At 40.2% G+C, this 14,865-nt stretch overlaps 2 protein-coding genes across 2 annotated transcripts; both read left to right on the top strand.

Annotated features, from left to right (window-relative positions):
* The first annotated feature begins 7,336 nt into the window (after window positions 1-7,336).
* On the top strand, window positions 7,337-7,903 carry LOC138871332 (uncharacterized). The gene has a single exon (XM_070149205.1). It carries the CDS (start codon window positions 7,337-7,339, stop codon window positions 7,901-7,903), a length of 567 nt encoding a protein of 188 aa, XP_070005306.1.
* A 6,206-nt stretch (window positions 7,904-14,109) lies between these two features.
* LOC138871331 (uncharacterized) lies at window positions 14,110-14,550 on the top strand. Its single transcript, XM_070149204.1, has 2 exons — window positions 14,110-14,176; window positions 14,312-14,550. Exons 1-2 carry the CDS (start codon window positions 14,110-14,112, stop codon window positions 14,548-14,550), a joined length of 306 nt encoding a protein of 101 aa, XP_070005305.1.
* Window positions 14,551-14,865: the final 315 nt, after the last annotated feature.

Raw genomic sequence — 14,865 nt, 5'->3', positions numbered from 1 at the left:
GCACATAGATCCCAAATGACCCCAACGAAACTACTGCAACTCTCGGAATTCCATTCCGGCCCCTATATCAAAATCTCACCTACCAACCAGAAATCGCCAAAATATCAACTTCGCCAATTCAAGCCTAAATCTACTCCGAACCTCCAAAACTCATTCCGATCACGCTCCTAAGTCACAAATCACCTCCCGAAGCTAACCGAACCCTCGGAATTCACTTCCGAGCCCTCTAATACATAAGTCAACATCCAGTTGACTTTTTCCAACTTAAGCTTTCTTAAAAGAGATTAAGTATCTCAAACCATACCAAAATCATTCCGGATTCGATCCGACCAACCGGATACCACAAAACATGGATAACAAAGCATAAGGAAGCAAAAATGGGGAAAGCGGAGCGGTAACTAATGAGACGACTGGCCGGGTCGTCACAAGTATGATTTTAATGAGGCATATTATCTATTGACATCCAAAGGGAAGTATTATGAAATATTATATTATACAGTGGATGTCTATAACTCCTAAAGAAGTTACTCCCGCTATTCTTCTCCATTAACCTCCCACTACTTCTTACCATAATAATTGTAACTCACACACATCCATAACCTCCTCCATGATCTTCCCCCATGATCTCAATAGTTACCATGTTCAGAATATCTCTTTATATTACCTCAATATTATCCTATAAATAGAGGGTTTGAGCATCACATTGTACACACTTGGAAAAACTTGAACACATGAAAGAAATAAGAATTTCTCCTCTCTTGTCTATTTTATTGTTTCGTATTATTACTTTGAGCTTAGTTTCCTAACAGTTTTCGTCATTTAGGTAAGTTATTCCCCTAAAGCTTAGTATTTTGAAATTGGTATTAAAATAAAATTGGTATTGATTATACAAAAAATAAAGTGCGAACTAAAACGATACAAAATATAATCGAATTTTATATTAAAGTTATTATCCTAGGCCGCTCTCTTCTTGTTAACTAGTATGTAAAAGTGAACTAAAAGAAAAATCTTAACTAGTATACAAAATAATTTTCACGTTAAACATAATATCTTAGCTCGTTGAAAACTTAAAAAAAAATAGTTGTTTGATGTAATTTATGGACCATGTATCTTCGTCTTGTTTCGTGTCCATCCCCAACTTCCTTTCAATTCATATTGAAAAATTTTGATTTTCTCTACGGAAGTCATCAAAGGAGGAATGGACATATGCTGATTCGATAAGCCAAGGAAAAACAACCATCGCTTGATTTTGACACTCAAGCGACTTGCCCTGTGAAAGAAGATCAATGAAAAGGTTAGATTTCACTTCAGTATTTGATTTTGCACTTCAAAATATTGTGTAGATTCGATTGAGTCAAATGATTCATTGATTGACTAAGCTTGTACACCAACACACGGAACATATTATAATCATGATTAAATTCAAATATGTGTTGTACATTATACTAAAGTATATAATATAATTTTTTTTTTTGCTTATTGTCATATTTTTATATTCTTTGGCTTGTTTATTCTCTCAGCCATGTAAATATTACACACCACAACGTTGATTTGAAATAGATGTTGGAGTAAAATACTTAAAAGATCTGGCCACGTACGTAAGAAGAGTTAAGAAAGCTCGAAAATTGGGCCTAATACCAATTGTTTCAGAATTTTCTCTCTTATTTGTTTTAACAAATCATCAAATATCACTTATACAATTTCGAAAAGAAGATTAAAGTCATGGAAACAAGGCAAAACTGCTCCAACAATGTAAACAATCCTACATAGATATTAAGACTCCTCTCATCAGTTTAATAACGGATATACCTCGTAGAGCTCTTTTCTCTTTTTTTAAATTTTAGCATTTTTTTGCCAAATTACAGAATTAAATTAATTAAACTTGAACTGAGAGTTGAAAAAAAGAAAAGAAATTGACTCCCTAAATGAACACAATTAATGTATACACTATATATGTAAAGTTATATATAGGCGTACATATTGATGGAGAATATGTGTTACTATCTTCTTATTTTTCTTTAGCAATTCTTGCCTCACAAGTTAATTTTTGAAGTTGAGATAGACCCAAAATTCATCTTTCTTAATAGCAAATGGACTTGAAGAATAAGTCTTACTTTTTACCTTCCTTTTCATCGAAAAAGTGCTAAGTATCTTGAATGATTTTTTTCCCGGTAAATAAAAACTTTATTACCAGCCGGAAGTATTACAGAGGGAAAAACATCAAAATCAAACTAAGCTTGGACATAAAGCCCAAAACTTAACAATAACGTATCAACTAATACAACAAAAACTGAGTCAGAAACTACCCATTCTCATGTTACTCTTTGGTTCCTAATATTTGTCATGACCGAATCTTCCCTCCGTGAGAGGTCGCGACAGCACCTAGTCTCTACAACTAGGTAAGCTTAATATTTGCGGGATAATAACGAAAAAGAAAACATAAATCTAACCACTAACAACACGGTAATGAAACAATGATAGAAATACCGCTCGGCATATACAAAATCAACTCTCAAAAGAATACATACAGAATCTTCCCAAGACCCAGAACATCATAAGTCACTTTTCTTACTCTTTAGCAACCACCCTACCTAATTGTAATGACTTTATATGCCTTAGCAACCATCCTACCTAATTTTAAGGACTTTTATGCCTTAGTACTCCTATAAATAGGGAGTTCTTCTCATTCATAAGACACTGCATTATTGATTAAGTATATCATACTTTGAGAGTTCTTTTGAACCTTTGTTACTTGTGCTTTGAGATTTATCTTTTAACCTTTACTAGTTCATAGTTCAAGGTAGTAAGATTACTTCTCTTTTATGATATCTTTGATTCCTTTATGGTATTCTTAGAAGGCGATTAATACTAGTTATTAATTGTTGTCTCAAGTTACTCGTAAAGCTGTCAAGATCCGTATCTATTGTTTTGATTTGGTTTTTAAGTGAAGGCGTTTGATTTCTTCCATAAATCAAGACGTTGTTACTTTGATCTTGTCAAGGCTATAGAATTTGCGTTCTTGGAAGTTCTTGGAATTCTTTCCTTGAATTTTCCCATATCCTTTATTTTCATCTCTTTAATTCTAGTTGTTCAATTCCTTATTTTTATTGCTTCCACATTTACTTCTCAAATTCTTACTCTAGTTTGGATTCCCAACCTAGTTGTTATCAGAACTGTTGATCCGAATGTGCATATGAGGACATATTGTGACAAACTTGTAGGAGTGGGCAAAAATGAACAAATCCACATAAAAATATTAATGTGAAGCCTCACAGGAGATGCTTTGTCTTGGTATATTAGTCAGGACCCAAAGAAGTGGGTTAGTTGGGTAAGCATGACATTAGACTTCTTGGACAGATTCATGTTCAACACGGAAAATGCACCAGATGTTTTCTACATTCAAAACCTCAAGAAGAAGCCGACAGAAACCTTTCGCTAGTATGCTACTCGTTGGAGATCGGAAGCCGCGAAAGTAAGGACAAATTCTTCGTCAGAATTCAAGACCCGCAATATTATGAAAGGTTGATGGTCATTGAAAATCACAAATTGTCCAACATCATCAAACTAGGAGAGAGAATAGAAGAAGGGATTTAGAGTGGGTGGTGACAAATTTCGAGGCACTGCAGGCCACAAATAAAGTTTTGCAGCCAGGAGGTATTTCGAAAAAGGAACTAGTAGGTGCTATAATGGTGGCCCAGGGCCTTAAGTCTCCTCTCACATACCAAACACCTACACCTACATACCAAACACCTCCACCCACATACCAACCTTCACCCCCCAGATACCAATAACTCGCTACCGCCTACCACGCTTATAATACTCAACCCGCATATTACCACGCACCCGCCAAAACTACCAAAAATCACGACCAAACTTCGACCCCAGACCACCTAGACAATTCACCCCGATTGTTGAACCCATAGACCAACTATACGAGAGACTAAAGGCTGTTGGTTATGTCACTCCTATTCCTGCCATTGCTATGGAGAATTCTTCCTAGTGGATTAACCCCAACAAAACATGTGCCTATCATTCAGGCATAAAAGGTCAATACCATTGTTGAGTGTCGCACACTAAAAGACAAGATTCAGACACTGATCGATACTCAGGTCATATAGGCAAAGGAAGTTGCACCAAATGTTCGTAACAATCCTCTCCCGAATCACAGGGGTGAGGGAGTGAATGTGATAGAGACTAATGAGGAATGTGATCCGGAGGGGTCAATTGGACTCATTCGAGAGGGAGACGATCCTAAAATGTCTCTGGTCACTCTCACACCAGTACAAACCCAAGAACCGTTTGAAGTCAAGGTAACTATACTCTTCACTGTGATGGTATCTCCCACGTCATCTTACAATTCTGATGCCATCCCATGGGATTATTTTGCGGAAGCAAGGAGAAAGGGAAAAGCAAAAATGGAGGAAACAGGTGCGGCACAAGGCATGGCTAGAACTGGCAAAATTTATACACCTGAGAACCTGGGAGGAACAAGCAAAGAAGTTGCGTCTAAGATACCTGTTGTTGAGACCGGCACTGATGACCTTTGGAGAAAAGTACACGCAAGAGAATACTCTGTTGTTGACCATTTGAACAAAACTTCCACTCAGATGTCCATCTTGTCACTACTGCAAAACTGCGACACATACAGGAATGCCTTGATGAAAGTGCTGAGTGAAGCTTATGTACCCACCAACATCACTAGTAGGGCGATGGCTAATATGGTTGGGCAGGTACTGGAGAGCCAAAATATCATCTTTCAGAAGGACTAAGTCACAATAGGGCACTACACATCACAGTGCAATTTGAGGATAAGTTCATCGCCAGGGTCCTGATAGATGGGGGTTCAAGTCTCAACATATGTCCACTGACTATTTGAAGAGATTAGGCAAAGGCATGCATGAGATACGGATGGGAAGCATGAATGTGAAGGCGTTTGATGGATTGGGAAAAAACAACCTTAGCCTATAGATGAGGCCGACCTGGTTTGATGTCGAGTTCCAAGTGCTGGATATATCTGCTACCTACAACATACTGTTGGGATGACCACGAATATATGCCGCTGGGGCAGTGGCTTCAACTCTGCATCAGGCTGTGAAGTTTGAGTGGAATCACTAGGAGGTGATTATTCATGGTGATGGAAGCAATCATGACCAATCAGACCGTCCCAATCATTAAGAACAGGAAGAATCCGGGTAGAGAAACATGCCATCGCAGTAAGCGCGTCAATGCAATTGAAATTGACCGATGGTGGAGAAACAAGATTGAAAGCATACTGCTATGGACATGGTATGAACCTGGCAAAGGTCTCGGCAAAAACTTTCAAGTGATCACCTAACCCGTACAACTGCAGCGTCATGGCACAACTTTTGGGCTCGGATATAAATATACTTGGCAAGAATAATAGGATTGGTCGTGCCATGGTGTGGTCCTTATTATCCGCTGGAACAACCGGTACCACCTCTTTACCAGACGTTCCATCAAGCTGATATGATGTGGGGATCTGTAGAAGATGAAGTCTTAGTTGGCATGAGGATTTCTATATGAATAAGATATGGACTGTTGTGCAATAGATGAGGAGGATGAAGACCTTACCATTCAAATCATGGAGAAAGTAGTTGTTCTCAAGAATTGGACTGCTGCACCATCCCGGGCCCGTCGAGTTCCTGGGTAGCCTAGCAAATTTTCATCAATTATTTTAAAAAAAAATAGTTTTGAGCATTTGAGACATTTCAGTATTTTGTTTTGAAATAATCGCTCGAGTCATCGAGCCGTACTTGTTGACATTTTAAGATTTTATTAGTGCATTTCTAATATTCATATTTATTAAAATTCTTTACATTTTCTTTACCGCATTATTATTACATATCCCGATGAACCTATGACTGTGACATGTAATGAGACAACACAACATAAGGATAGTGATTCAGAGGATCTAGAAGATGATATAATAACTGAGGAAATTATCAAAGAAGTGGAAACTTTGAAAACAAACCAAAGTCTAACATGGAGGAAACTGAGACCGTTAACTTAGGGGATTCCGAAACGGTCAAGGAAACACGCACAAGCATTCACCTATCACCGTCAGAGAAGGAAGAGTATGTCAGATTCCTAAAAGAATATGGCGATATCTTTGCATGGACCTACGACGATGTAACTCGTTTGAGAACATCAATTGTGGCTCACAAGCTACCCACTAATCCCACGTGTCCACTAGTAAAATAGAAGCTCAGAAAGTTCAAGCCGAATATGTGTTTGAAGATAAAAGAGGAGGTCACCAACCAAATCAAAGCCAAGGTTCTTAGAGTAGTCGAATACCCGACTTGGTTGGCCAACATTGTGCTAGTTTCGAAGAAAGATGGGAAAGTTAGAGTATGTGTTGATTATTGAGATCTAAACAAAGCAAGTCCCAAAGATGATTTCCCATTGCCCAATATACACATACTGATTGATAACTGTGCCAAGCATGAACACCAATCCTTTGTGGATTGCTTCGTAGGATGGATGAAGAGGATGCTGAAAAGACAGCCTTCATCACACCGTGGGGAATACACTGTTACAAAATGATGTCGTTTGGTCTGAAGAATGCTGGAACCTACATGAGAGCCATGACAACCATTTTCCATGACATGATACACAAGAAAAAAGAGGTGTACGTGGATGACATTGTCATCAAATCTAAAAAGAGTACGGATCACATAGCAGACCTGAAGAAATTCTTTGATCGGCTTCAAAGGTACAATCTGAAACTAAATCCTACAAAGTGTGCCTGTGGAATCCCTGCTAGAAAACTAATAGGATTCATCGTCAGTCACCGAGGGATTGAGTTAGACCCATCTAAAGTCAAAGCAATCTAAGACTTGCCACCTTCGAAGAATAAGAAACATGTGATAAACTTTTTAGGACGTCTCAATTACATCAGCCGCTTCATAGCACAATCAACCGTGATATGTGAGCCAATCTTTAGGATGCTAAGGAAAGAATTTGCGACAGGCTGAACTGAAGAATGCCAGAAAGCCTTCGACAAAATCAAGGAATATTTATCTAAACCACCCGTTCTGGTCCTACCAGAACCAGGAAGACCTCTGTTGCTTTATTCGTCCTTATTGAACGTAGCTTTTGGTTGTGTGCTGGGACAACATGATGAGACTGAAGAAAGGAGCAGGCGATATATTATCTGAGAAAGAAATTCACGCCTTACAAAGCCCGGTACTCTTTGCTAGAACGCACTTACGGTGCTTTGACATGGATAGCTCAGAAGTTGAGGCATTATTTCTGCACGTACACTACATATCTCATATCAATTATGGACCCGCTAAAACACATCTTTCAGAAACCCATGCCTACTGGTAAGTTAGCAGAGTGGCAAATACTGTTTACAGAGTTCGACATCATCTATGTAACTCAGAAAGTAGTCAAACGGCAAGCGTTGGCAGATCATCTGGCAGAGAATCCTGTAGACGGAGAATACAAACCGTTGAAAACGTATTTTCCTGATGATAAGGTATCATTTGTAGTAGAAGATATCGCTCAGGCATATGATGGTTGGAGAATGTCCTTCGACGGAGCCGCAAACTTCAAAGGAGTGGGTATCGAAGCTATCTTAGTATCAAACACTAGCCAACACTATCTGATTCCCGCAAACCTCATGTTTCCAAACACCAACAATATGGCAGAATATGAAGCTTGCATCTTGGGACTAAGGTTGGCCATTGACATGAATGTTCACGAGCTGCTGGTAATTGGAGAGTCCGATCTTTTGGTGCACCAGGTTCTAGGAGAATGGGCTACGAAGAACACAAAAAATATTTCCATATTTGTACTGTGTTCAAGAGCTGATCAAGAGGTTCACGAGGTCCCCAAATTAGGACACGAATTATTGCATGACTTCGAAAATCATGTTTAATACTGCAAGCATTCTTTCAATACCCCTTACTAACTTGGTTACCTTTAGATTTTTCTTTCTTTTAATTATTCCCATTCCCCAAGGTTGGTTCGTGCATAATGGCATCATCAGCCTATCACACTATATCCAGAGGTCCTCTACCTCCTCCTCCACCAAGCAATCCTAAATTAAATTAAAGGGAAAGGGAAAATGGATGATTTGAGTGGTATCAGGAAAGACAACGCCATCCTGGAAGAAAATGTCGAAACTTCGGATGGCCGAAGTACTCCTGTGCAAAATGAATTGGCCTTATGTCTGGAACAGAAAATCCTGGAGCTACAGGGCAAACTTGAGCAGGTCCAAAACTTGGTAAACGTTTCACTCACTCTTAAAGTCCCTGACATTAACCAACAAAATCTGATTACCCAAAACTAAACACCACGACAAAATACAAAACTAAAACCCACCACCAAATCCTCCTGCACCACACTAGTACCCCGTACCTCCTCAAAAACTTAACCCTCCACTAGTACCAAACTCCTCAAACACACCATCATCATCCAACTCAATACCCACAAACCACTACTTATCAAACTCCCTAGAATGCACCACAACCTACTCCTGATCTCCAAAACTAAACCAATGACCGCCCTTATGCCCAGATTCCCAGAGTTCATCAATGCAATCCCATATATGTAGAAACCTTACCCCACAACCCGCAACAAACCCTGTACATATCTGAATCGACCGAGAAAGACCTACTCATTAAGAACATGGAGGAGGAACTCAAGAAGCTCTCTAGCAGAATTCAAAGTATCGAAGGTGGTAGAGGCATTGAAGGTTTAAACTCTAAGGACTTGTGCATTCAACCAGACGTCGAACTACTAGAGGGCTAGAAACCTCCCAAGTTCGAAATGTTTGATGGAACTGGTGATCCAAAAGTGCATATGAGGAAATATTGTGACAGACTTGTAGGAGTAGGCAAAAATGAACAAATCCGCATGAAACTGTTCATGCAAAGCCTCATAGGAGATGCTTTGTCTTGGTATATTAGTCAGGACCCAAAGAATTGGTTTAGTTGGGTAAGCATTGCGTCAGACTTCATGGACAGATTCATGTTCAACACGGAAAATGCACCAGATGTTTTCTACATTCAAAACCTCAAGAAGAAGCTAACAGAAACCTTCTGCGAGTATGCTACTCGTTGGATATGGGAAGCCGCGAAAGTAAGGCTAGTACTGGAATGAACAAATTCTTTGTCAGAGCTCAAGACCCGCAGTATTATGAAAGGTTGATGGTTATTGAAAATCATAAATTCTCCAACATCATCAAACTACGAGAGAGAATAGAAGAAGGGATTTAAAGTGGGATGGTGACAAATTTCGAGGCACTGCAGGCCACAAATAAAGCCTTACAATCGGGAGGTATTTCGAAAAAGAAACAAGTAGGTACTGTAATGGTGACCCAGGGCCCTATGTCTCCTCTAACATACCAAACACCTCCACCTACATACCAAGCACCTCCACCCACATACCAACCTTCACCCCTAGATACAACCAACCTACTACCACCTACCATGCTTATAATACTCAATCTGCATATTACTACTCACCACCACGTGCTCGCCATAACTACCAAAAACCACGACCAAACTTCGACCCCAGACCACCTAGACAATACACCCCGATTACTGAACCCATAGACCAACTATACGTGAGACTAAAGGCTGCTGGTTATGTCACTCCCATTCCTATCGTTGCTATGGAGAATTCATCCTAGTGGATTAACCCCAACATAACATGTGACTATCATTCAGGCATGAAGGTTCAAACCATTAGTGAGTGTCGCACACTAAAAGACAAGATCAGACACTAATCGATACTAAGGTTATACAGGCAAAGGAAGTTGCACCAAATGTTTGTAACAATCCTCTCCCGGATCACAGAGGTAAGGGAGTGAATGTGATAGAGACTGACGAGGAATAGGTTCCAGAGGGATCAATTGGACTCATTTGAGAGGGAGGCGATCCTAAAACATCTCTGGTCACTCTTACACCCGTTTTGATACAAACCCAAGCACCGTTTGAAGTCAAGGTAACTACACCCTTCACTGTGATGTGGCTCCCACACCATCTTACAGGTCTAATGCCTTCGTCTCATCTTTTCTTCTTATGAGTGTCTTATCCACGATCAGCGCACGGGAAGGATCGTTGGCCGGTTGGGAAAGCTTTATTATACGAATATTCTTCTCTACATTCCTTTTTTTAGCTGCTTCATTAGGATAAGGAATGGGACCCGCCGTCGCCTGAGACATACACAACACACAGTGCAAGACTTTTTCCATTATCTAGGGTATATTCCTGCATTTTATTCAGATGGGATTATGTTTCAGAAGAAAGGACAAAAGGGAAAAGCAAAAATGGAGGAAACAGGTGCGGCACAAGGCATGGCTAGAACTGGCAGAATTTATGCACGTGAGAACCTGGGAGGAACAAGAAAAGACGTTGCGTCTAAGCTACCTCTTGTTGAGACTGACACTGATGACCTTTGGAGAAAAGTACAAGAAAGAGAATACTCTGTTGTTGACCATTTGAACAAAACTCCCACTCAGATATCCATCTTGTCACTATTGCAAAACTCCGACACACACAGGAATGCCTTGATGAAAGTGCTGAGTGAAGCTTATGTACCCACCAACATCACTAGTAGGGATATGGATAATATGGTCGGGCAGGTACTGGAGAGCCACAAAATCACCTTTCATAAGGATGAATTACCACTAGAAGGACTAAGTCACAACAGGGCACTACACATCACAGTGGAATTTAAGGATAAGTTCATCATTTCCAGGGTCTTAATAGATTGGGGTTCAAGTCTCAACATATGCCCACTGACTATTTGAAGAGATTAGGCAAAGGCATGCACGAGAAACAAATCGGAAGCATGAATATACTTGGCAAGAATACCAGGATTAATCGCCGCCATGGCGTGTTCCTTATTATCCGCTAGAACAACCGGTACCACCTCTGCACCAGACATTCCATCAAGCTGATATGATGTGGGGATCTGTGGAAGATGAATTCTTAGCTGGCATGAGGAAGCTGTTTCTAGATGAAGAAGATATGGACTGCAGTGCAACAGTTGAGGAAGAGGAAGACCTTACCATTCAAACCGTGGAGAAAGGAGCTGTTCTCAAGAATTAGACTGCTACACCATCTCGGGCCGGTCGAGTTCCTAGATAGCCTAGAAAATTTTCATCACTTATTTTAAAAAAAAAATTGTTATGAGCATTTGAGACATTTCAGTATTTTGTTTTGAAATAATCGCTTGAGTCATCGAGCCGTACTTGTCGACGTTTTAAGATTTTATTAATGCATTACTAGTTTTCGTATTTATTATAATTCTTTATATTTTCTTTAAAGCATTATTATTACCTATCCCGATGAACCTACGACTGTGACATGTAATGAGACAACGCAACATAAGGATAGTGATTCAGAGGATCTAGAAGATGATATAATACTCGAGGAAATCATTAGAGAAGTGGAAACTTTGAAAACAAGCCAAAGTCTAACATGGAGGAAACTGAGACCGTTAACTTAGGGGATTACAAAACGGTCAAGGAAACACGCATAAGCATTCACCTATCACTGTCAGAGAAGGAAGAGTATGTCAAATTCCTAAAAGAATATGGAGATATCTTTGCATGGACCTACGACAATATGACTGGTTTGAGAACATCCATTGTGGCTCACAAGCTACCCACTAATCCTACGTGTCCACTAGTAAAATAGAAGCTCAGAAAGTTCAAGCCGGATATGAGTTTGAAGATAAAAGAGGAGGTCACCAACCAAATCAATGCCAAGGTTCTTAGAGTAGTCGAATACCCGACTTGGTTGGCCAACATTGTGCTAGTTTCGAAGAAAGATGGGAAAGTCAGAGTATGTGTTGATTATCGAGATCTAAACAGAGCAAATCCCAAAGATTATTTCCCATTGCCCAATATATACTGATTGATAACTGTACTGAGCATGAACACCAATCCTTTGTGGATTGCTTCGCAGGATGGATGAAGAGGATGCTGAAAAGACAACCTTCATCACACCATGGGGAATACACTGTTACAAAATGATGTTTTTTGGTCTGAAGAACGCTGGAGCCACCTACACGAGAGCCATGACAACCATTTTCCATGACATGATACACAAGGAAAAAGAGGTGTACGTGGATGACGTTGTCATCAAATCTAAAAAGAGTACGGATCACATAGCAGACCTGAAGAAATTCTTTGATCGGCTTCAAAGGTACAATCTGAAATTAAATCCTGCAAAGTGTGCCTTCGGAGTCCCTGCTGGAAAACTATTAAGATTCATCGTCAGTTGCCGAGGGATTGAGTTAGACCCATCTAAAGTCAAAGCAATCCAAGACTTGCTACCTCCGAAGAATAAGAAACATGTGATGAGCTTTTTAGGATGCCTCAATTACATCAGCCACTTCATAGCACAATCAACCGTGATATGTGAGCCAATCTTCAGGATGCTAAGGAAAGAATCTGTGACAAGCTGAACTGAAGAATGCCAGAAAGCCTTCGATAAAATCACGAAATATTTATCTAAACTACCCATTCTGGTCCCACCAGAACCAAGAAGACCTCTGTTGCTTTATTCGTCCTTATTGAACGGAGCTTTTGGTTGTGTGCTGAGACAACATGATGCGACTGAAGAAAGGAGTAGGCGATATATTATCTGAGCAAGAAATTCATGCCTTACGAAGCTCAATACTCTTTGCCGGAATGTACTTGTTGTTTTTTGACATGGATAGCTCAGAAGTTGAGGCATTATTCTGTGCATACACTACACATCTCATATCAAAGATGGACCCGCTAAAATACATCTTTCAGAAACCTATGCCTACTGTAAGTTAGCAAAGTGGCAAATACTGTTGACAGAGTTCGACATCATCTATGTAACTCAGAAAGCAATCAAAGGGAAAGCATTGGCAGATCATCCGGCAGAGAATCCCGTAGATGGATAATACAAACCTTTGAAAACGTATTTTCCCGATGATGAGGTATCATTTGTAGGAGAAGATATTACCGAGGCATATGATGGTTGGAGAATGTCCTTCAACAGAGCCACACATTTCAAAGGAGTGGGTATCGAAGCTATCTTAGTATCAGAGATTGGCCAACACTATCCGGTTTCCGCAAAGCTAAGGTTTCCATGCACCAACAATATGGCAGAATATGAAGCATGCATCTTCGGACTCAGGTTGGCCATTGACATGAATGTTCAGGAGCTGCTGGTAATTAGAGATTCCGATCTTTTGGTGCACCAGGTTCTAGGAAAATGGGCTACGAAGACCACCAAAATATTTCCATATTTGTACTGTGTACAAGAGTTGAACAAGAGGTTCACGAGGTCCCCAAATTAGGACGTGATTTATTGCATGACTTTGCAAAACATGTTTAATACTATAAGTATTCTTTCAATACCCCTTACTAACTTAGTTACCTTTTAATTTTTCTTTCTTTTGATTATTCCCATTCTCCAAGGTTGGTTCGTGCATACTGGCATCGTCAGTCTATCATACTAGATCCAGAGGTCCTCCACCTCCTCCTCCACAAAGCGATCCTAAAAGTAAAATCAAAGGGAAAGGGAAAATGGATGATTTGAGTGGTATCAGGAACGACAGCGCCATCCTGGAAGAAAATGTCAAAACTTCGGATGGTCGAAGTACTCCTGTGCAGAATGAATTGGTCTTACGTCTGGAATAGAAACTCCTGTGCAGAGCTACAGGGCAAACTTGAGCAGGTCCGAAACTTGGAAAACCTTTCTCTCACTCTTAATGTCCTTGACATTAACCAGCAAAATCTGACTACCCAAAACCAAATACCACCACAAAACACAAAACCAAAACCCACAACCAAATCCTCCTGCACCACACCAGTACCCCGCACCTACTTAAAACTTTAACCCTCCACCAGTACCACCTCCTCAACAACACCATCATCATCCAACTCAATACCCACAAACCACTACTTATCAAACTCCCCAGAATGCACCACAACCTACTCCTGATCCCCAAAACTCAACCAATGACCGCCCTTATGCCCAGATTCCCGGAGTTCATCAAAGCAATCCCATATATGTAGAAACTTTACCCCACAACCCACAACAAACCCTATACATACCTGAATCAACCGAGAAAGACCTACTCATTAAGAACATGGAGGAGGAACTCAAGAAGATCACTGGCAGAGTTCAAAGTGTCGAAGGTGGTAAAGACATTGAAGGTTTAAACTATAAGGACTTGTGCATTCAGCCAAACGTGGAACTACCGGAGGGCTAGAAACCTTCCAAGTTCGAAATATTTGATGGAACTGGTGATCCGAAAGTGCATATGAGGACATGTTGTGACAAACTTGTAGGAGTGGGCAAAAATGAACAAATATGCATAAAACTATTCATGCAAAGCCTCATAGGAGATGCTTTGTCTTGGTATATTAGTCAGGACCCAAAGAAGTGGGTTAGTTGGGTAAGCATGGCGTCAGACTTCAAGGACAGATTCAGGTTCAACACGGAAAATGCACCAGATGTTTTCTACATTCAAAACCTCAAGAAAAAGCTAACAAAAACCTTTCGCGAGTATGCTACTCGTTGGAGATAGTAAGCCGCGAAAGTATGGCCAGCGCTGGAAGAAGAACAAATGAACAAATTCTTCGTCAGAGCTCAAGACCCGCAGTATTATGAAAGGTTGATGGCTATTGAAAATCACAAATTCTTCGACATCATAAAACTAGGAGAGAGAATAGAAGAAGGGATTTAGAGTGGGATGGTGACAAATTTTGAGGCACTGCAGGCCACAAATAAAGCCTTGCAATCGGGAGGTATTTCGAAAAAGAAACAAGTAGGTGCTGTAATGGTGGCCTAGGGCCCTAAGTCTCCTCTCACATACCAAACACCTCCACCTACATACCAAACA

The sequence above is a fragment of the Nicotiana sylvestris genome, chromosome 6 (genome assembly GCF_000393655.2).
Source record: "Nicotiana sylvestris chromosome 6, ASM39365v2, whole genome shotgun sequence".
Classification (NCBI taxonomy): Eukaryota; Viridiplantae; Streptophyta; class Magnoliopsida; order Solanales; family Solanaceae; genus Nicotiana; species Nicotiana sylvestris.
Note: the sequence above shows the minus strand (reverse complement) of the source record. Positions and strands in the feature narration are given on the sequence as shown.